This window comes from Labrus mixtus, chromosome 12 (assembly GCF_963584025.1).
Source record: "Labrus mixtus chromosome 12, fLabMix1.1, whole genome shotgun sequence".
Lineage (NCBI taxonomy): Eukaryota > Metazoa > Chordata > Actinopteri > Labriformes > Labridae > Labrus > Labrus mixtus.
The window spans coordinates 10,442,284-10,465,237 of NC_083623.1; the positions used below are offsets into that span (position 1 = coordinate 10,442,284).

Genomic DNA, 22,954 nt, shown 5'->3' on the forward strand with positions numbered 1-22,954 from the left:
CAATTTAGCCAACTTTTTCACCGAATGTTTTATAAAATGACAAAGAAAAATGACTAAATGTAACTAAACCAAGTCCATGGGCTCCGCCATTCCTGAAAATGTCATCAAACCCATCACAACTAAAAGCTAGTAGTGATTATATGACTTATTCCCTTGAACATGACAAACACAACCCCATTTGAAGGCACTTAATGTGTAATTAAAGCTGTCATTGACACCTTTCTGACGCAAGTCATGTTACGCCTGTTTCTGTAAAATATAGCCTACTCCTTGAAAAAAAAAAATGTATTCGGAAAGATAGGTTAGCTCATATATTTCCAGCATAGCGTTACACAACTTCACTGTGAGCGCAGGTCTAATCAGACACAGTCTCAGTGGAAACACCTGTGCTTTTCAATAGAAATATGACCCACAGCAAACATTCATCAGACCTGTCATATAGCAAGAAAAGCACAGGTGGAACTAAGAACATTAACAATGGTTCAGTTCTGTTAAATGTCCCAGTAAGTCATGAAGCAGCTACCAGAGTCCTGGCTGGAGCTGCCAATCTAAATTGTATTAAGATCAGGCTTACACCTGACCTTTTCTAACTGGGACTTCTAAAAGTTTTCTGTGAGCAAAGGTCAAAATGGTATCTTTACAACAGAAGGGAATCTAATGTCCTGGCAATCACTTATTTTGATTATTATTAACATGCATAACTGCCATAAAGCTGCACTAACATGACTGGATAATACCAACATACACTAACTCCAAAGCATATAAATGAATAAAATAATTTCATCAGTCATTAATAAAACATCTCAATTGTCAGACTCAGTGATGATGTATGTATCATGTGACACCTACACGTAAGTTGATTGGACAAGCTCTATATCCCCTGAAAAAAAAAACTTTAAACACATAAACAAGCAGTGTCTTTCCTGGGGATAACTTCACTGCTGTCTGCTTGGTAAGTTAATAATAATTTAGCTAGCTCTAATAACCACTGCGGTTCCATTCATATTTACAGTCTATGGTTTGACGTCGCTGGTTCAGGATTGCACGTTTATGTACGTCAGTATGACGTGAGCATGACAGAGGTGAAACGGGGCTACAAAACGTAAGCTTGTGCTAGCTTGAATATCAAAGAGTTGCATCTATTTACCTGTGCTGCATAAGATAGATTTTGAATTTTGATAAGAAAGTTTTCCCTGCTATATTTTATGCTCATGTACAGTTTGTATTAAGTCCTTCTTGTGCTGCAAGTTGTGGCCATTACCTTAAGCAAGAACAGTTTCGTTTTTATTGGATAATTGTTTAAAGATTTAAAGAAGAACACATTTAAAGTGGTAGAATTAATTTAGATACTTGCTACTGCTACTTACTAAATTTCAAAGTCACTTTTTCAGCAGTATTTTTTAAAGATAATTGTCACAACAAAGTCAGAGTACAGCTCCATAAGTAGCATAAGAGTGCCTGACTGTGATTGCTGTATGGGGGGATTTGCAGGCATCCGTCAGCACTAACAGGAAGTGACAGTGTGCAGAGAGGTCCTAATTACTGTCTCACTTGACTAATTGTTGTCTCTGAAGAATGTATTCCCTATGAGGGTCCCAAGGGTCTCATTGACAGCATTGCTGAAGACATACAGGCCAATGCCGATTTAGGCATGTTGCAATGTTCAAAGGCACCCCTGAAGCTAAGCCACAAGTGGGAAATATTGAGCTCAAAGACTGCCATGATTGCTGGCTCAAGTGAAGCATGCTCACTAAAATGAAAGCGTTGTAGTGTAGCTGCGAAAAAAGGAACAGGTTTGCATGTTTTGGATGTGTGAGTACTGGAGGGGAAAATGTGTTTGTGTTTGTGTAGCACTCCTCTTCAACTTGCCAAAATGTTTAGACCTCCTTCGCTAAAGTCATCCTGACACAATGGGCTGATGAAGTGAGAGCATTGTTGGCTTTCCGCAGCCGACCATGTTAAAATAAACTTGTAGCGTTCAGGATAATGCTGTGGAGATGAGGGTGAGTGAAGCTGAATGAATGTTGTCTCTTTCAGGGTCTTACCATTCAAAGTGCATCAGCTTCTCGTTTCCATGGTTTCCCTCCCTGTGCCAATGCTATCTTTCCAGCATTCTGCCTGCGAGAGGGAGTGAGGGGGAGAGAAAGAGAGGGAGAGAAACACAGAGAGAGAGAGAGAGAGAACGACAGAAGGCTTTTAGCAGTGGTTATCTCTCCTTTGCATAAAGTCCCCTTTGCATTACCCAGTGCATGAATGGGCGTCTGAATAAACACACCAACCAGCTCATGTAGAAGCCTCCATGGGTTACAAGCGAGTGGGTGTGTATAAAGTAATCTAATTTGTGGTCTGCTTCAAAATGACACGGTTTGATCATGGGTGGAGAAAAAAAAGAGTCTCCCAAATGGTATTTTCGTATTAGTCACAACAAGCGGAAGGAGCAGGAGTCATTCTAACATCATAATGAGACGATTCAACATTCCCATCGTCTCGCCTTTGTAATTGGTTTACACACAAACACTTATCGTACCCTCACTTGCTTAAGGGGGAAAGTTTGTTAAAGTGTGACTTGTAATTGGCAATCAAGATAACTGCAAAACAAGTATGAACTACAGATAGTTACAGGGTTGGATAACTGATTCTTTTGTCCTATTTGTGCAGGCACAGCCATACAATTTAGACTATTAAGATTCATGTTGGAAATCAAGTCAAGCCTTAATTCTGTTCCCCAAATTAAATTGTGCACAGAGTGAAGGGGCACCTGAGGACTTTCCTAAGCGCAGTACTCTAGTACGGGGCACAGAGGGCGCTGTGACTTTAAGAGGAACCCCTACGTGCCTGTCAGTGGATGTCTTCTCCCTGAGCTCAATAAGCATTCCTTTCATGCTGTGTGTGGAGCTCTGCTGACTTATGCGAAGCCCTGAATTTCTCCATAATTATGCTAATGGTCCAGATGGTAGCATGATGAGTGCCATTCTCTTTGATATTCTCGCACTGCTGCAGAGCACTTGTGTTGCAGACCCACGCAAACCAACACACGTTCAAAGTCAGTGTTCACACCACGTAGCACTTGATCCTGTGTAATTGCTTTGTGTTTCTCTTTAGCTGACACAAGCCCCCTCTTCACTATTAAATGCATTTGCTTTTATTTTTGAAGGGGAATTTGACAGATGCATTTTTGTATAATGGAGTACTACTCCAGCCAACGAGAGGTTAGATGTTATGAACCTTTGTTTATCCACACATAGTTAACATTCCCCTATTCTGCTGTCTACAAAAAAATCTTTATTTAACCTGGTTTTTCCAATGAGATCAGATATCTTTTTTAAAAGGGGGGCGGGCCTGGGTCAAAAATATCTGAAAAACAAAGTTTCCACCAGCAAATATTAAGTAGTTAAAAAAAAGAATAATGCATAACAGACATTGCATGCAGTAATTACACATTAAACAAAGTATATAAAACTCACCAAAATTGCATTTCAAAGACACATTAGCCATATTAACTTATTGTAGTGATGTTATTTTCCAGTAGTTTTACACCACACACACCCACACACACACACACACAGGCCAGCCATTCACACTTGAGTCACACAATGACTGTGTTCATTCAGGCTTTTGGACTCCGGTAGCGCAGATCAAAGAGCTCCTTTCACATCCCTGTTGGGATTAAATAGCGCCTCCACCCTCCTGGGGGCGGGAGGCAGCGCCACTGTACCTGCAGCTCCAGCTGATGCACCGGCCCATGAGAGCTGCTGTTCATTGGGGGCAGACGCTGATAAGGTGCATGTAGTGTAAAATCAATAGCGTGCAGGCCCACGCAACGGCAGCAGATATCCATCTTCTCAGTTGAAACGCATCCGTACGATACTGCCTCGTTTGAACCTGCTAATCAGATAGAAAGGTGATAGGCTTACATACATCCTCCAGAGATAGGATATTCACTCTCTTTTTTTACCGTGAAATGTGGAGCTCCCTTTGTGTGTGTGTGTGTGTGTGTGTGTGCCACTTACACCTTCACACTGGAGAAGGCTCTGTTGCTGGAAGGCTTTCATGTCTAAAGTGGACATATTTGCATAGGTTAAATATTAGCGCCTTTCTGAGAGCTTCGTGTCCATATCACTGGATTTGCTGTTCTGCCAATTTGAATTCTTCTTGTCCCAATCCTCCCACTTTTCTGGAATGACTGTGGACAAAAATGTTGGAAGGTTGTTGCTTGAAATCATGACAAGAAAAATGTTGAGAAAGAGAAGTTAAGAATATCAAAAAAAAAAAAAAAAAGAACTGAGGCTACGCATCCTACTCTGAGAAAAAAAAAAAACAGAGCCATGTTATCCTGCAGGCAAAAGATGATATCAGTAGCATGCAGAGATTGGCCAGGTGTTTTTGTTGCCTTGCAGTGTGCACAGTTATTTCTGTATTTTGCCAAACACAAGAGGATAGTTATAGACTCCAACCAAGCCTGAATGCTGGCTCAGGCATCGCTGGTTGTTCGTATTCTTAGAAAGATTACTTACAACACATTCCCATTGCTTTGCAGGTTTGTTATGTCTCTGTCCATGGTGCTGAATTTAGATCCTGCACTAACAAATCAAGCTAAACACATGAAAGATAGTGTTGAATAGAGATGACAGCTTTCCCTTATCACATCCCACTTCATTATAACATAACTGCATTTTGAGGGAGGACATGATAACTTTATTTTGATTATCACTGCTCGTCCCAGTCATGAATTGGTGTCTATGCTTGAAGGGAATGCAAGTAGGGATGCAGCTTGCAGTTTCTGTTACAGATGGCATTTCTACAAACATCTTCTAATCCACGCAGGCTTGGGGGCAAGTTATGGATGTAGCAAAAACAAAGTACAGCCCAAAAAAAGGGGGTATGAAATTAAGTTCCCTCCTCTCATTATTTCTCTCTGTCTCGGTCTCTCTCTCACTCTCTTTCTCTCTCTCTCTCTTCCATCCATTCCTCACTCTCTCTTCTATATTCCCATCCTCCCCCCTTTATCTCTATCTGTACATTCATCTTCTCTCTGTCTCTGTCTCTGTCTCTCCCTCTCTCTCTCTCTCACTCCCTCTCTCTCCGCTGCGCGTTCACAGCACTAACCTTGGCTCGACGTCAGAGCCTGTGCAGCAGTGCAGTATAATGGGAGCGCAAGCAACCCAGAGCGCCTCATAGGGGGCTGTATATCGCTGCTGTATCCTCTGCTTGGCGCTCTCTCGCCCCTCTCTCCATCCCTCTCAAGCAGCTCACCTCCAGCTCATGCTCGGGCTCCCCCCTCCTCTCTGGATCCGTACCCTTCGACATGGACGTCCCGCCGTCCCTCGACCCGGAGGATTGTTGCTTCTTGGCGCAGTGAAGGAGGAGAAGGGGAAGGAGAAGAAGGAATCATGCCGGGACTGCTAATGGATTTTGGGAAAGCGCAAGTGACCATGCCGTGATCTTGCGCATCCAGGGCCGCCGTCACCCTGCCTTGCCCAGCGTCCGTAGAAGAATCACGGGGGAATCGAACCCGCGCACCGGGTGGATTAAAACCACTGTGCATTTTTTTAAAAACAACATGAAGATTACCTCCCATCATCTGATGATAACCAGTCTCGTTTTCAGGTCCAACCTCAGGCTGATCCCGCTTCTGCTGCTGTTTCTTGGTTACTCTCGCGGGATGCCGCACGTTTTAAGATTTGGTAAGAACCTGTTTGTTTATGGAGCGATTACATCTGTGCCGATGTCTCATAACGCGAGCTGACTGTTTGATATTTCACTGGTAAAGGGGATTTTACGTGATGCAAAAGCAAAGGCATCGGCTTATTTTTTGGTCCCACTCTTGCACTTGTTTTGTTTAGTCCCCCCCCCCCCCAAAAAAAAAAGAATCGCATTTGTTGATGAATAGTACGGTTATGCTCCCGTAATATATCATGCCATTTTAATGACACTTTCTTCACGATTGCCTGACACCATCGGGGAGTGAACGGTGTTTTTCTTAAACACTGAAACCGAGAACTTTGAGAGAAAAACCAAGCGTGGCTAACCCGTAAAAAGCAAAACTCCGGTGCAACAGTTCACGCTTATGAGCAGCTGAAAGAAACTCTCTCTCTCTCTCTCTCTCTCTCTCTCTCTCTCTCTCTCTCTTGTATCTCCTTCGCCTTTTAAACTGCTGACACCCGAGCAAATCCTCCGCAGTAAATGTTTACATGTAAACATTACCCCCGGAGTGCGGATCAATCACTCCGATCGGTCACTGTGGCCTAATCAATACGCCGGGCACTACTTTTTCATCACTAATCCCTCTGAACTGATATCCAGCCGGAATCCCTGCGTGCATATTTCTGCTTATTTATAACGTTATGTAGCCTACGTAGATAAACGGATACATCCGGTTTGCCTGGCGGAGTCAGAGCTTCAACAAATGTAATTGAATAGCATGTCTCACACTGGCAGTACTTAAGTGTAGCTCATTAGCCTAAAAATTGATTGGCCACTTCTCTTCAAGAACTGTTGCTTTTCGTCTGACAAAGGAATTATATAATTAAAGTTGGTTGTTAAAGTACTTCCTCAACACTTGCCACTACAGTGCATTGCTGCTGATTCTTAACTTTGATATTGTGCCATTACCGCCTGTGTTTCTGCTCTAAAATCACTAAATCACAGCCTCTTGTGGTTTCGTCTGCTGCTTAATTAGATCCGTCTCAGGAGGATGGTGGTGTTTTGCCTCTCTCTGCCAACATACAGAGAACATCTTGGAGTGACAGGGGTGCCCCCCACCCTCCCATCCCAGGCCCCCCCCCCCCATCCCAACAGCGGATGTCATCAAGTGTTGACAACACATCCTTACAATCCCCCAATCCCCCCGAGGGTCCTGTTTAAGAGTCAGGCTGCGTCCGCAGGAGCCGCCGCTATGGCAACGGGATGTGCTTGTCTTCCTGCTGCATCTTCAGCCTCCGATGTGCGATTTCTCGTCTCACACGTTGTCTGACAGACCCCGAGCATCTATTCACTAATCTGCTGGGGATAGAAAAGTCCCAGTGTGATACTATTTGACACCAAAGTTTACCGGCTGGTAGATGATGAGTAAAAGCTGCCGGGGAAACAGTTGGGGTATGACTGATAAAATATCTGCAAGATTGGCCACACTTTGGAGAGATTTCTGGGCAACTGATAATTGTAATGTGTACTTATTTTTGTATGTGTCTGATAATGTCAAACAGATTATTTCAGAGATACTAGTTGTCTGTGATGCCAAATCCGAAATTCTGCCCTATCTGACCGGCTAGATATGTAAGGCATCAGATATCAGAAGCACGATAGGGATAAACCACGCACGATAACGATTGATTCATAGCACTGTGATCTTTCGGTTAAGCTCATGCTTGTTTTTGCCTGTGTTTTGGTGGAGTTTAAAAAGCTGGGCTCTCTATCCCGGGTTTGAAAAAGCCTCTCTTCAGGACCATGGACAGCATCCTGGCTTCCTTGCAGCTTGGCCTGAGCCTGTTGCTGAACAAAAAAATACATTGCTTCTAGTTTTTTATGGAAGAGCATACATTTTTAACTAGCTTTAGCCGCCTGGTTTTTGTACAATATCATCTCTGTCACTACAGTCGAATCTACTTTCCATCTTTTTATCTGTAAGATGGCTTCATTTCATGTATTGTTATTCATTCTCTTTATAAAACATGATACACTTGTCTGTCTTTTTGCTTGTAAAGGGACGGAGCAACCAAAGAGAGAGAGATACATGCCGATAGGGATGTGTGTGGGTGATTTTATCAACACAAGAAAATGTATGTCAGTGTGTGTAAGCGCTTGTGCTGTGAGAAAGAGGAGAGTTAGAAGAAGAAATGCCTTGAGAGACAATGGAGTCCTTTTTTCCCAGTGCGTTTCCTGTCCTACAGGATGTGCTTGCTCAGCAGATAATCCCCAGCTGCTCCTGCAGGAGGCTGGCTAAATGAGGAGGTCGTCTCCCCTGGGTCCGTCTGTTCCCTTTTTCCCGCCCCAAGTTCCCCGTCCTGTCCAGACAAGCGGCTCACATTGTACAACCACAGTTCCCCTGTCAACCTGAGACCTTTACACTCATACACACTGTAACACCAAAGCATAGTCAGCCCTTTGTGTTCGCTATCGGCCTCAACATGTAGAGCGACAAGTGTCGCAGACTAAAAAAAACGACAGCAAGAGGCGTGCTGGCTACCAGCTGCAAGCAAATATGCTGAGCTGATTTCCACACAGAGTTGAATTATTGTGTTCAGCGTTCCTCAATTTATAAATCTTACAGGTAATTCATTTAGTTTGTTACTGAAGTGGACCCAGTGCGGTACTTATCAGCTGAAATGAAACACACCAAAAGGAAGATTTTTCTAACTAGTTCACACTCGCCTGTTGGGAGAACTGAATGACGTTGTGCTGCCAAAGTGAAACGGCAAAGTGCCTCATAAACCAAGCATGATTTTCTTTAAATTGCCCCTTCGGTTTTCCAATTTCCAATTGTACAATTTGGGCTGAAAAATAACTAACTTAAAAGATTAAAAGAAATCAAATTCATTTATCCCGAAAACTGAACTTGATGTTTAATTTGAAGCTGATTTAAGATGGCTAACTTATTCTCTTCCCTTTCAATTTTTAATATAATCATATTCTGAAAAGGCTGTCAGGGGAGATTGTACAACATCTGACCTCCCTCTTTTTCTGAAATAATCTACAAGAAGTGGCATTTTGAAATGCAACTTTAGTCAGAGTTCTTCAGACTTCTTCAGTCGTCATGGTGGAGATGTTAGAATTCAGGGTTTCATTCAAGTTAAAACTTTGTTTGTTTGCTCGCGGCTAAAATGAAGGGGTGTTTCTTACGATCCTTCAAGATAAAGCACCGATATTCATATGCTCTTATTTGGCTTTGCCCATAAGAAATGCTCATTCAAACACGCTATTAGTCATCACAGCTGCCTTTCCATCAAAGCTGATCAAGTTTAGCTCAAGGACATGTTGAATTTACAGAAAAAAAAAGTCAAACACAAGAAAGAATCGACAATGATTATGAGGCAGTGTTTGAATCCTGATGACCATAGTTGGTCTGCGGCTGTGAGGTTGAGTGATAACATTATCACCGCCATCTTCACTGGCAGACGCTGTATGTCCCTGGGCTGTCAACTGCTGCTGAACGCATTGTTGACTCAGAGAAGCTCATTTCTGCTTGTTTATTTCCTGCTTATGTTTAGATTTTTTTCCCCAGCACAGACATGTCTGGGAATATTTATGACTAAAACACAACATTGTATTTCATTTTGGAAAGGAAAGTCTTTTTTGATTTTGTTTAGTCCTCTGGCAAAAAAAACCCCACAATCCCCTCTGGCAGAAGCTATGTTTATCTAACTGCTTCCACAATGCAGTGCTAGGATAAAGGTCTTTATTGCATTTCTAATATTTAACGCTCTTTTCATCCCCTCAGCTTGTTTTTGCTGGCGAAATTACAAGGTTGTCGAGAAGGGTAATTTCAAGGGAAGTTTGTAGTTAATTTACTTTATTTGCTTTTTGCATCCCGCCAGCCTGAATTATCAGCATGCTGGAGTTAAGTTTGGGATTGCAGGAATTACGGGTAACACCCTGTGCCCTGGCTCACTGCCAGCACTTTCACAGCAAACATTTAAATAGTCACAAAGCTGCTTAAAATATTCATGTGTCACTTGGCCCCGCTTTAGCTTATAGAAATATGAAACTATCTCCTCTCTGCTGGCAAATGATTTCCATGGTTTAAAAATACCCACCGTGGGTTTCAAGAACAAAAAGGAGATCTGTCTTACATTAGCATGCGGCACCACACACGGGCTCCAAGCAGGGAACTATCCGGATGAATTTCTTTAAACATGTTTACAGTCCTGAGTCTTTGAAGGTCTCGCTGTCATGCCTCGGTTACAAAAGGCTCAATGGTGATTAATTCAGGGAACAGATTTCTTGCCATTTTTCAAATGGGAAATATCTGTGAGGTATGAAATTAGTTTTCTTGTGCTTAGCATTTAGTCAATTTTAGATTTTCCAGCTACATCTGAAGAGATTATTTACAGGCAGGGGGCTGTAGATGTTTGACCTTATTTTCAGGGTAACCATTTCTATCATAACTGCTTCATCTGACATTTTTCTATTATTGAAAAAGTATATCCAGGTCCTACATTCTTCCATTGCCTTTTTGATGGCTGAACTCCTACAGTACATCTTTCATTATTCACAGCCTATCATTCTCTGTCATTGTCACTCAAGGTTTTCCCTGTGTAACAGAGGGGGGTTAGAGGGTCACATATGCAATTGTTCTGTGAAACTGTCCCTTGAGAAGAGCTCTACAGCTTGTCTTACTGCCTTCTTGTCTGGCTCTGAGTTGACTGAAGGTCATAGCTGAAAACACTCACAAGAAATCTTTTATTTTTATGCTTCTTTTATCACATGTGGAGCTGTCCCTCTCACAATCCCACCCAGGGAGATAGAAGACAATTTGAAGTAACTGAGAGGTGTAAGAAAAGCAAAGAAGTGTTTGTTTGAGGGTGGGGGAAAAAAAGAGAAAAAGCGAGACGTGTGAGCAAGAAGAAAAACAGTGAGTGTTGAGGCCAGCAGATAGAGAGTAAAGATAGATTAGTTTGCCTGTAAGCAGTCCACTCTCAGCCCACTCTCACTTGTGGACTTTTATTGCTCTTTTCTGATGGCTTCAGACAGAAAACGACTGTAGAGTGTGTTGTGGAAATATAGTAGGAGGCCAGGAGACATGCACTGCAGCTCTGAATAAATGCCAGTAGAGTAGTTTAGCAAGCTGAAAATGTGCCTGTGACTACAGATATAAAATGAAATAGCTTATGCGGGGAGGGAAAAAACATCAAAAGAAAAAGGATCTATTTAGGTACCTTGGGGAACTCCTCCAAAAATAGATTTCTTCGATCTTAAGAATTCATCTATATCATCTCATTACATATTTGGCCGTCTCTACTCCCAGCAGACCTGTGGGAACCAACAAAAATCAATATGTTTGTATTGCTAAGAGGAACAATGAAAAGAAACTGGCAGAAAAGCAGGTAACCACTGCCAAGTCCCAATTGCCCCTCTCCTCCTGTGTGTATATCTATCACACAATACCATCTGTGAGAATGCAAACATGCTAAGTAAAAATAGTGTACTAAAATACACACGTGTGGAAAAATAATGCACGTCAATGTGAATTAATTAGGACTTATAAACCTTGCAAGCTTCTGCAGGGTTTTGATGTAGACATAGATTAGTCTGACTCACACATTTACTCACAGTGTGATATATGTTCGGAACAGGCTGGGCCATAAGATGCAATGTTGTGCCACACGTTGCATCATTCATGGCAGTAACCTTTATCTTGATAGGAGCTCAACTGCAGTAATTAACCATTAAGTGATTGCTTAATAGAAGTGAAACAAACATTGCTAGTCGAAGGTTTATTCTGGAAGCTGGCGATAGTGCTAATTAAGAGCCAGAGTAAATGTTTACTGCGTATTAGCTGCATGTAGGAGGAGGCATTGATTGCCTTTGGTTGGATGTGTTTGTTGTGTTGCTATAGGGGCTCAATGTTATATATGCATGAATCATTTTTATCCATGTGGAGATACATGTTTTTAGCTGTGGCAATTACATGGGAATTTCAAGCACGCAGAGCAGGTAAAAGATATTTTGATTCACATAGACTGCAAATGAAAGCATTGGCGTCCAAACAACACGGGAATCCAGAAGTCAATCGATTGCAGAAAGCCCTCCTGTGTTCAGGTTAGGCTGTGATGTGATTCACCTTCATCTCCAGCCAGCTGAATAAAGGAGTAAGAGGAGGAGGAGAGGAGGAGGAGGGCGAGCCACCGACTGAAAGGAAGAGAAAGCAAGAGTTCGGGCTCCCATTGACAGCACAGCCGGTCGGATGTATGAGCGTTTCTCTGTGTGAACCAAGGACACAGGGGGAAATGGGCTCTGTGGGAGGACGTATTGAGGCAGGCTTACTTAAAAATCATGTTCTTTGAATCAGCATGACGCTGTATTGTCCACGAACCACCGGGGTTATGCAAAATGTCTCCTCCTGCTATGTTGAATTTCATTTTTTCCGTTCTTTTTCTCCTTTTGCTCAGAGGGTTTTTAAGTATTTGTGTAGCCTTCTGTGAAAGGTAAATCAGCCTTTGAATCTTTTTTTTTTTGTTTTAAATATATTTGTGTAAGGAAATGGAGGAAAGGAGCAACATGAATAGAAAACAAAACAGATTAAGCTAATGTAAAAGGACCACAGAAGAGATTTTAAGTGTGTCTTTGTATTTTGCAGATCAAGCGTAAATGTTCCACTTAATAGTCTCCGTCTGGGTTTGTCGCCAACGCTTGAAATGACACACGTCCATTTTTATGATAAGCCCTAACAATCCCAGTCTTATCCACACCCTCAATGCATGACGGCCGACTGAAACAGACTTGGACCGGCTCTCCATCTTGCATCTGTTTCAGTACTTTGAGAAGACATAATGGAGCCAATTGGCTTTGTGGCATGAGAGATATACAAACACAGCCTTTGCTTAATGCACAACAAAAGACTCTAGATTCCCTCCCCAGCATGCTGTGAACTCAAATGCACTAAACAGAAAACTGCAGATCAGAAAAAAAAAGATTAGATCACTTAATTTGTTTTTCTACTTATTTTACCTCAAGATCTTTTCTTATTTATTATTGAGGAAATAAATGAGCGTGCATATTTGAGGAACTTTATTATTCAGTCTCTTTTTTTTTGTATTGATAAGCCTCTGGCTGTTATTCTCTCTGCACAAGTAGCTTTCATTTCTTTCTCCCTCTGCTCCCGATGCTGTTGCCTGTGTGTGTTTGTAGAACAAGCACAGGGGGAAAAAAAAAAAAAGGACACACCTTTGCAGCAGCAAAGAGCAGCATATTGACTTGTACCTGTAGCTCTGATTATCTGCTTGCTTGTGTACAGCAGTGGCTGATGGGAGGCTGATGAACCCAAACCAGGAGCTGACATTTCCCTGGCCTGTGGCTGAGGGAGAGGCAAGGGGAGGCAGGTGTCCGTTCAGGTCTAATGGGCCATCCATTCAGTCGTTTAATTGAGTGTCTTTTATCTGCCTCCGGTGACCTCTTTTATTCTCCATTTCTCCCTCTCGGTTTCCTTCGCTCATCCGGTTTTTTTTCCACGCCCCTCCCCTCCCCTCCTCTCTTTCACTCTAAACTCTCCCCTTTTGGTCGCCTGACAGCACGCCTATCTCCCATCTACAGCTTACTCCGACTCTAGGCATCGCGGCCGTCACCTGTTGTTTTGTGTACAAATCTGACAGGCTGTGAGGAAACATTGTGACAGCGATGTACACTCAACATTAAATCAATAGCAAGAATCCAGACAAAAAGAGACTTTGCAGTCCGCTCTGTCTTTTCTCTTTTCTACATTTTTTTTTTCCTTTCATCCTTCGCTGTCCTTCTCTCCGTGTTGTCTTTGTCTCCCTTTGGCTCTCAGCTTGTCTCCTGGTCCTGCCCCTCCACTTTGTTCTCTCGCACTATCATCACGCCTCACTTTCCCTCTTCCCCTGGTCTCTCTGTCCTTGCACACAAAGGCAAAAGTCCTCAGATGGCATACACTGTCTAAATCTTTATTTTCTATTGTACATTTGCAATTCAAAGCAAAGAATGAGCTTTTTCTGTCTCACATTTCCATTGAACCCCTCCAATCTAACTGTGCCGCGTTAAACCAAGACTTTAAAATGTTCTTAACAAATATGAGACATTTATAGTTACATCATTTAAACTGGCCTTTATGGCAAAAACAATGGGCAGTTCTTGGTTTGTTTCTTCTAAATATATTGTCCATCATTTTAAATGACAGACATACTGTCACTCTGATGAGGCAAAAGTGATACAATATGGATGAACTTGAAATGTTCTGATACCATCCTGATCCTGATACCTAAAGTTAAGTATGGGCAAATATGAAATACCCCTCTAATACTTTTAAGAGAAACAATACATGAAATAATCTGTGCAGCAGGTCACTACTAACCTTGTAGTTATGTGAAATGCTTGCTATCATTATTGCATGGCCTAACTTGGTATACTTTATGATTTTATCCTGAAAACAAGCTAATGACGTTGAAGCAAGCTAAGCCATCGGCAGCTCAGCTAGCCGCCTCTCTTGACATCCTATGTCCAACAGAGAGTATCAAACAGGGACTTCTTTTTTTACATACAACGTGTTAGTAGCTCCTCCTCTTGAAATGCCACTAGAACATGTCTTACAAACTGCATGTCCCTGATCTTTCTCAGAGGCGGTGTTAGACTCCCACTGCCAACATGTTCTTCCACCATGAAAACAAATCACTCTGTCCAACAGGCTTCTTCTTCTTCTTCTTCTTCTTCTGCTTCTGGAAAATATTTGCTAGCTAACTTACACTTCTGGCTAGCATCCCGCAGTTGTAGTTTATTATTGTCACATGATAATACCAGAATATAGCTTTACTTGAAAGCTCTAATACTAGTGACAACAATGCTATTAGCATGCAGGCTACTGTTTAAAGAAAGGAGGAAACAAGGGTCCTTTTTAGGTTGCAAATAAATTATTTTATCTGCTGAATGCATTGGTTACTACTAACTAATACATGATCATGAAGTTCATATAGCCGACTTTTTTGACAATGGTTTCCACATTTGAAGAACTCTAGGATTAACTGTAGGGAACAATTTCTGAGCAACATAATGATTTCTTTTTAACCTGAAGGAACATTATTGCTAAATCTGAATATTTATGTTGTACTTCTTATTAGAGCCCGACCGATTAATCAGCCAGCCGATAATATAAGCCTATATTAGCATATCACGTGACTGTTGGTATCGGCTAATTCTATTTCCGATATGTGTCGATAGGTTTATTTATTCAATTTTATTATTTATATTGTTTTTATTTATACTCGTTATTTCTAAGTATATCATTATAGATAATCAATCTCTAAATATCGAAGATAGATCTAAGAAAGCCAAAATCTATATCTGAATTTTGAGTATTGGTATTGGCCCCGAAAAAAGCCCAGAATGGTCGAGCCCTACTTCTTATATTTTTTAAGTCAGCGTAAACCTTCTTTAAAATACCTTAAAAATGTATAATACCCACATGTGAGTTTCTACATTTATGAAGATTAATAAATTATAATAATAAGATTATTTAAATCCTCTATCTCTCTCTCTCTCTCTCTCCCTACCTCTCGCTCGCTCGCTCTTTCTCCCTCTCTCTCTCTCTTTGGCCCTATATAAACCCAGCTGTGAGCGTTAAAGAGCCACATCTTGAATTAATTCTTGACCTTTTGCTCTGACTGGGAGATAACATCTGCCCTGCTACAAGAAAGAAAGTCTAATTTTACAGCCATTTTGTTGAAAATGACAATGGGAAGAGTGTAATACAGGGCCATTTTGATGAGCAGGAGAGCGGCGAGAATTAGAATGAGAGCGGCGAAGGACGATAGAGTCTTGTATAATTTGCTCTGACCTAATTGCAACATTATATATTGAGCTCCTTTTTAGCTCAGCACCAAGGTCGGGTGCATATGATATATGTCCGATTCATGTTAGAAATTGTTGAAGTTTCAGTTTATGCTGCTATCACACTCTTTGTCAAATACGAGTAAAGCTTTCAAAATCATCATCAATGGAACAAATGTGTGAGAGTCGTTTGGCAGGTCTGTTGAGAGACAGTTTGAAATCCCACTGCTTAACTTTCAGAGAGTTTGTCTTAAGACTCCAAGATTACGGCTAGTCAAGTTCTCAGCTCTGTTTATTTTGGCGAGCACTACATCTTGAGGGCTAAAGACATTCGAGACACCCTGCCTGTCCATCATGCCCCGTGCTTCTAAGCTAGAACATCATAAACAGTTAGTCCTGTAATACTGCCCCGACGCTTTCAACGATGGCGAGATAGCGATTATACACCAAGAGACACACATGCATAGTCCCAACGTTCCCGAGGATGAACTCCTGCCTCTTTTAGCCTGTGGTAGATAATTAGCATCTCTCACACGTGCTTAAGCTTGATTAAAACTCAGTTTACTGTGAGCTGCGCTGTGAGGTCGCCATCTGTTACCTGCCGAGGCCACCATGAGATGTACTCCAGTCATAGGAAGCAAGGAAGGGCGGCGTTTTATGTGAGTTTGTGTGTGTGTTTGTTTGTGTGTGTGCTGTCATTTCATAAAGAAGAAACCGATGGGGCACATAGAGAGTAATGGCTGAGGCATGAAGCATCAGAAGGCATTCTGTTCAATAACCGCTTTCTCTCGCTCCCTATGGCTCGTATGTGTGGAGCCAAATCACATATTTTCCTTTGTTGGCAGAACAATCTCCTGACTGCAGTTTTGGGATTTGTGTTATTTAGTTGAACTTATAACCTTGCCACTACAGTTTTGGGAATACTTGTGTTTATACCTGGTTGTCAGATTGGAAGTGTGAGAGCTCTGAGGCTTATAAAAACCCCACAGTGTAGGAAAGCAACTGTGCTTTTCCCAAAATGTACATCAATCAAACCATGTTTCCCCCTCTAAAACTCTATTATATAATAATAGTAGTAGTACACCATAGCCGCAGGGTGTACACATATATTTGTTATTTGTGTAATCTTGTTTCATGATATACCCAAGAATATTTGGGGCTTTCGAGGAAGGATACATCCAAAAATCTCACTTATCTTTGTTGTCTTAGTAGGAAAAAGTTTTCCAAAATGTGCCACGGAGAAACAACATAAAGGCAACTGAAATATCTTTGCTTGCACAGAGTGAGAAAATATTTATTAAAGCTTGACTTGTGTGCTCTCAGGGAGCGCTGAATGATGTCACAAAATGCATTAACACCTTCCTCCATGTTAGGTTACAGCTGTTACCTCTGGCTCTTTTAGTCTTTGTTGATTTTGTTTGTATCAGGAGCTTACAGCATCTGTATGCAAAGTCACCAAATGGCGATCCAAATCCAGATGCCATCCTGCCTAGACCTGGACCTGTTATTTAATTTCGATGAGCACCTCTGTTTAAAACAGCAAAGCGTTTGATGCCGTTGCACCATCAACTTCAGCAGCCCAGTGAAGTCACAGACCAATGCATTGTTGTAATGAATTCAACTTTTTTTTATTAGACAGTCAGCTGTTGACTGCCTTCAGACATTGATACAACTAAATGTACCTGGATACTTCAAATTGTACTGAATCATTTCTCAAGTTAGACATTTTGATGTACCGGATCCTCTTTGATGGAAATGTTCTCAAACCAGATCTCATTGGATTTTTAATTGAAAAGCCCTGATCTGTTGTGGCTGTATCACTTTAAAAGGTTGGTATAGCAGAGAGTGGTTCTAAACCACAGAAACCACCACTTCCATGATGACAAATCACAACCAACATTTCTGTAAAATTGACTCCAATCCAATTCTTTGAAATGAAAAACAGTGCAGTTTGGACCTAAGATGGAAAACAAACGAACATGTCTCTCACAGCAAACTGTGTTAAACTTCCAAAAATAAAAATGACAATTTGGACCAATTTCCGCTGGCTGAAAAGATTCACGTCAACGTTTCACAATGGAAAATATGTCTAATTTGAACATATTACTGACCAGTATGGAACGATGGCTGGCAAAGTAGACAACCTTGTGTTTTGTGAAAAGGCAAAGCTGAATTAATAGCCATTTACAGATTCTGTGATTCTACCAAAGGTCCACCATCATTGCACCTTAGTACATACACATTGCATCAGCGATGGCGTAATATATGCATCCCAGTGTGCAATGTCACATAGCGTTGAGGCGTTGCAGAAGCATGTAAGACACACACAGCACACAGCTATGATGTGCACATACACATTGCCACCCTCACATCACCAATATAGTGTCCCCCTGTAACTACCACCCAGCCTCCATGCATTCCACATTTCAAGGAAAGACGGAACAGGGGCGATTCATTTCCCTCCTGGAAATGGCCGTTTTTAAGGAGGCTATTGATTGATCAACAGAAAATGAACTGATGACTATTCTGACAATCTTCTGACAATCGTCTTTTTTTTTTTAAGCAAAAATAACATTCAGAGAATTTTTGTCATCTTCTCTGACAGAGAACTGAATTTCTTCTGTTTTTGAAGACTTTGAGACGCCACCTCAGGGAATTGTGATGGACATTTTCCACAGCGTTCTAATATTATACAGAACAAACAATTACTTGATCAATGGAATAGGATTGGCATGTATGAAGCGGGAATGAAAATAGAATAATTGGCAAATAATTATTCTTATTTATTTGCTTTCATGTCAATCATGAGGGGGGAAAAAACATCTATTGAAATGTGTTTGTCACAAGAGATCTAAACAGGCTTTGGCCTCTCACTGTGTTTCTGTGATTGTCTAAACAGGGACTTGTAACTTTTTGCCTCATTTCTTCTTGCAGGATGGTTACATGATGGTAGAGATTTGCTCCAAAAGAGTTTTAACACAACATGGTAAACTAGTTGTGACCTCATGTTACTTTAAATATCTTTTTTTAAATCTGTTATTTCTGTTAAGTGTTTTAGATGATACTGTAGCATTTGGCTCTTTCTGCATGCCTATGTGGCTTAAAGGAGCTCTTCTAATCTCAAGAGCAGGCACATATTTTTTGTGAAATGTCTGTGTGTGTGTGTGTGTGTGTGTGTGTGTGTGCGCAGACGAGTGTGTGTGTGTGTGTGTGTGTGTGTGTGTGTGTGTGCACTTAGCGTTTTATACGTCTTATTTCCACAGAATTTCTTTTCAGTCGCAGTTTGAGAGCAGTGGAGAGGCTGGAAAGTGCGAGGAGACAGAAATCATTTGGGACTTCAGCGATTCAAGGCCCGTGGAAGTGTACTCACAGTTTGGCACAATTAGTACCAAAAAGGGTCCCTGCTTGACAAATTAGCACACAAATGTCAGCCGGTAGTTTAGCACATTGACAATGAGCCCTTGCAAATTAGCACATATTTAGAGGAGGGAGCTGGCGCATTATTATGAATAGAGAGAGCTGGGCAAATTAGCACATCTGTTGCCAGTTCTTAGATTTAATACATGTTATATGATCACTGGTTTCCAGCTTGGCACTGGGAGAGGACTGAGGGTGGTGGCACAGATTTCCAATTGAACACTATATGTGTGTGCTCATTATAGCAGATTGATGAGATTGACCTTTTGGCAATGCTATAGCTAATTATCAGCCGGGGTTTAAGTGAACTTTTGTGTATCCCTGAATCCCGCAGGCGTGCGTTTTTTAAATTCTCCCGTCAGTCACTTTCGCAGGACTCAGTTGTTTCTTACCTGACAGTCCTGTTTAGGCTCAATCTTTGGGGTGCGTGATTGTGTGTGTTCTTACGGGTATGTTCAAGTGTGTGAGTCACCCGGGGGGCTTAGCGTCCGGCGGTGGCAGGTGACAGTCCAGTGTCAAGAGGCTTTAGGGTGACACGGTGGGGGATTCTATTCTTGAGAAATAAACACACAACAAGCCAAACAAGTTGGATAACAAGAGCTAAACTGTTGTTCACATAAGCTTCTTTTTAATGGTTCCATGTCCACTTTACAGAACTCTAACAGAGCGCTTGATTGTTTGCTGACTCACCGGATTGCTTGTGTGTTGTTGTCTCTTGTTTTCAGCTTGTTTTTATTTGGTGATCTTTTTCTTTTAGCTTTTTACATCACGAGCTTTCTTGCTCAGCGAATTCTTTTGTCTCCTCATCATTAAACAGAAACATAATATCCAAATATTTCACTCCATTGCTTTTACTTTTATGTCTCTAATTTCATTTAAGTTTGGCACTTAAATACGTTTACCATACTCAGCCGAGATCTTTATCAAGTGTCTCCACAGAAAATGGTACTCTATTAACCAAGTTTACTGCTTTCCTTATCGTGCTCTTCCACAGCCAGAGCCCTGTGAGATAAGATCTCTGAGCCACGGCCAGAGAAGAAGTAGCTGGTCAAACACTCTGTGATGTATCACCTGTGTTAACAATGGAATTATAGCGGTGTGTTTCTCTGCACAGTCGCATGCAGATTGGATCACTTTGTGATCTTGAAAACAGCTTTAGGTATTGTTTTAGTCAGAATATACAGATGTTTTGTATTTTTGATATCATATAACTAGCGAGCGTCCTGCACAGTCAACGTTTCACATGGGCAATAGTGAGGTTTTCTGGGGATCTTCAGGGACAGACAGAATTGACCCTCATGCAGCAAAGGAAGGTCAGTCCAACACAAGGGGAGCTTCAGATTAATGACCAGGGGCGGTGACTCTCTGTGGGCCTTCATGCATCATGTCCCATTCACCGCCAAACATGTCAGGGAGCGCCCCCACCGGGAGTTTGGGGGATATTTACGGAGCATTTCCATCACTTTTGCCTCTTGCCAATTGGCTCTGAGCTCTGATCCTCACAGGCTGGAAGACGCAGGGAGACAGAAACAGGCCGGGGTGTTGTTGGGGTGTGGTGGGTGGGGGTCTTTAAGCCTATAACTGAGTGTCTTCATGCGCGTACCTGGGCCACTGCCCTAGCTCGCTGGTTGCTCGCTGGTTGCCATGGCACCCACCCTACAGCTCACCGCCATCCTGCAGCTGCGCTGCTGGTCATTAGTCACTCAGACAGGCCGTATGCACTATCACAACGCCCTTCCTCCTCCAATCAGCCTCTCCAAATCCAAAACTGCAGAGGACTCTCAGCTATAGAATGCTGGTAGATGCATGAGTAGCCATGGCAACATATCTGACTCTCATCTCCCCGAGTACAAGAGCATCCTTTTGTTGAGAGAGCTAATTGTGTTTTCATTCATGCTTTAGTGAGTAAGCCTTTTCTTTAAGTAGTAAATACAGTCTCCATGTTTGTAATTACAGTGTGCTGGAGTTCCAGATATATAATATTAGTTTAATCTTTACACTGAGCAGAATGTGATCTGTAGAATATGCTTTATATCTTTTTAGTGATACTTTTTTGGTCACCTAAGCAATTGTCTTTCCATTCCTATTTCTTATGATGCATGCCCTTGAGAGGTTAATGATTTAAAGCAAAGAAATAATTTTAAGTTGACTTAATGTTTGTCAATTTTTTTGCTTTTGGCCATGTTGTTTTATAATTTTCCATCCAAAATGCATTTAAGCAAATATTAAAACGAGGAATACAATTTGCAAAGAGGCACTACCTCCCACACTGCTTCTTCATTCCCACTTTCTCTACAGGCTTTCTCTCTCTCTCTCTCTCACACACACACACACATTTTACACACACTTACACAAACACACACTAAGACACTCAGATCAACGGGCCTGTTTCCTCGTCGGGGTGATTATCCAGCTCATAACTCACTGAGAGCTTTCACTTGCACTATAATTCACACCAATCCCAGCGATGGCGGCTCCATAATTCACACGCACACTGATTATCTACGCTGTAACTCACACACCTGCAATCAGACGGGCCACAACACCCGGCAGTGGGAAGAGGATAGACAGATAGATGACATAACTGAGTGCTTATGGACATTAAGCAAAATACATTAACAATAAACTTTATTGAACTTTTCCTTCATTGAGATAACTGTTGAGTCAACTAAATGAGTTCCTGAATCCAGTACACACCAGCCTAACCCACCAAACATTTTCATAATGAATTTGAATGTTTCCATGTATTATAGCTAATCCTATTGTATCGTATTGACTCATGTCATGCCATATTGTGTTTGATCATTTCTTATTCTATTGTATCTAGAGACTGGACTGATCTAATCTAAAATCGCTATCGGGTCCGATATTGACGTAATTTACATATCAGATATCGGACTGATCCATGACACCATTTTTTTTTAGCATTATTACGTCTTAACTTGTTGTATCATGAGGTATTTTATCACATTGTTCGGCATTGAATGCTGTTAAATAGTTTATATCTCATCTTATTATGTCATGTCTTCATATTGTATAATATCTTGTTTTGAAGGCATCATATCCTTAAATCCTCTGAATACATTCTGAAAGTCACATGTTGGAGCACTAAATCAAAAACCAATAGAAACAACTTTTTTTTCATTTTTTTTCAGTGTGTGATCATTTCATAGCAATTCTTTTGTCATCTCTTTAGAGATCTGAAGTGACCCCTTCTAGGACTTAATTGAATGTTTCCTCTCTGTGTTCTCCAAGGTATATGATTTCATTTTCTTTAAACCAGCATGTGCAGTGTGCCAAAAGGAAATCTGACGAGCATAACTTAATACCCTTCTGCTCATTTTCAAACTCTTGAACGAGCCAGCGGAGCTCAGTCTGCTCCCTCGGGGCAATAGAGTAATAATTATCTATTAGGTCAGGCTGACATGATTCCAATCATCTTTAATGGTGAATCTCGGCTATTCGTTCCTTTTGGAGATTAATGTGCCATTTTGGTGAAATGAAATGCCATGAATAGCGGCATGTTCACATCACACTGCTGCGTTTCAGGAGGATTGACACGAGAAAGCCTAATTATGAGAGCTGGCAGAGTGACATTGAACGACTAAGATATACTGAGTGAATGAGTTTGTGCTGCACTATGATCTCGTATTCTCTGTCCCTTCAATTCAACAATCATCCGTTGGACTTCAAACATATAAATATAATAGAAACAGCCATATCACATAGTAGATGTACCGTGGTGACAGTGATAAAGCTCACTTCCCCAAGTTAATGACATCTTCTGTGCCCTCCTCTACTTCCTTTCTATCACTCCCTGCCATGGCTGTAGCTGCTATTTTTGGCCTCCCTGTCTATTATTGTACATCTCTCCCTTTTTTCTCTACTCTTTTAAAAGTGCGTCACTCTCTCTGTCTTTTTCTCTCTCAGTCTCACTTTTTTTCCCTCTTGCACTCCGTAATTGAATCGATAAACAGGCTTTAAACTTTTTTTTTTCGCCAGGATTTCGTCAAACCGGCTCTCTGTCCTTAGAGAGGACAGGAGC

At 41.5% G+C, this 22,954-nt stretch overlaps 1 protein-coding gene across 2 annotated transcripts in view; it reads left to right on the forward strand.

The window, feature by feature from the left end:
* The first annotated feature begins 5,026 nt into the window (after positions 1-5,026).
* LOC132984896 (glutamate receptor ionotropic, kainate 2-like) overlaps positions 5,027-22,954 on the forward strand; it is a 71,417-nt gene continuing 53,489 nt past the window's right edge. The window contains exon 1 of one of the 2 annotated variants that reach the window (XM_061051925.1): positions 5,027-5,684. In XM_061051925.1, the coding sequence (XP_060907908.1) occupies positions 5,561-5,684 (124 nt within the window). In that variant the 5' untranslated portion in view covers positions 5,027-5,560. The remainder of the gene's footprint in view (positions 5,685-22,954) is intronic. The other variant, XM_061051926.1, reaches the window with a different exon arrangement.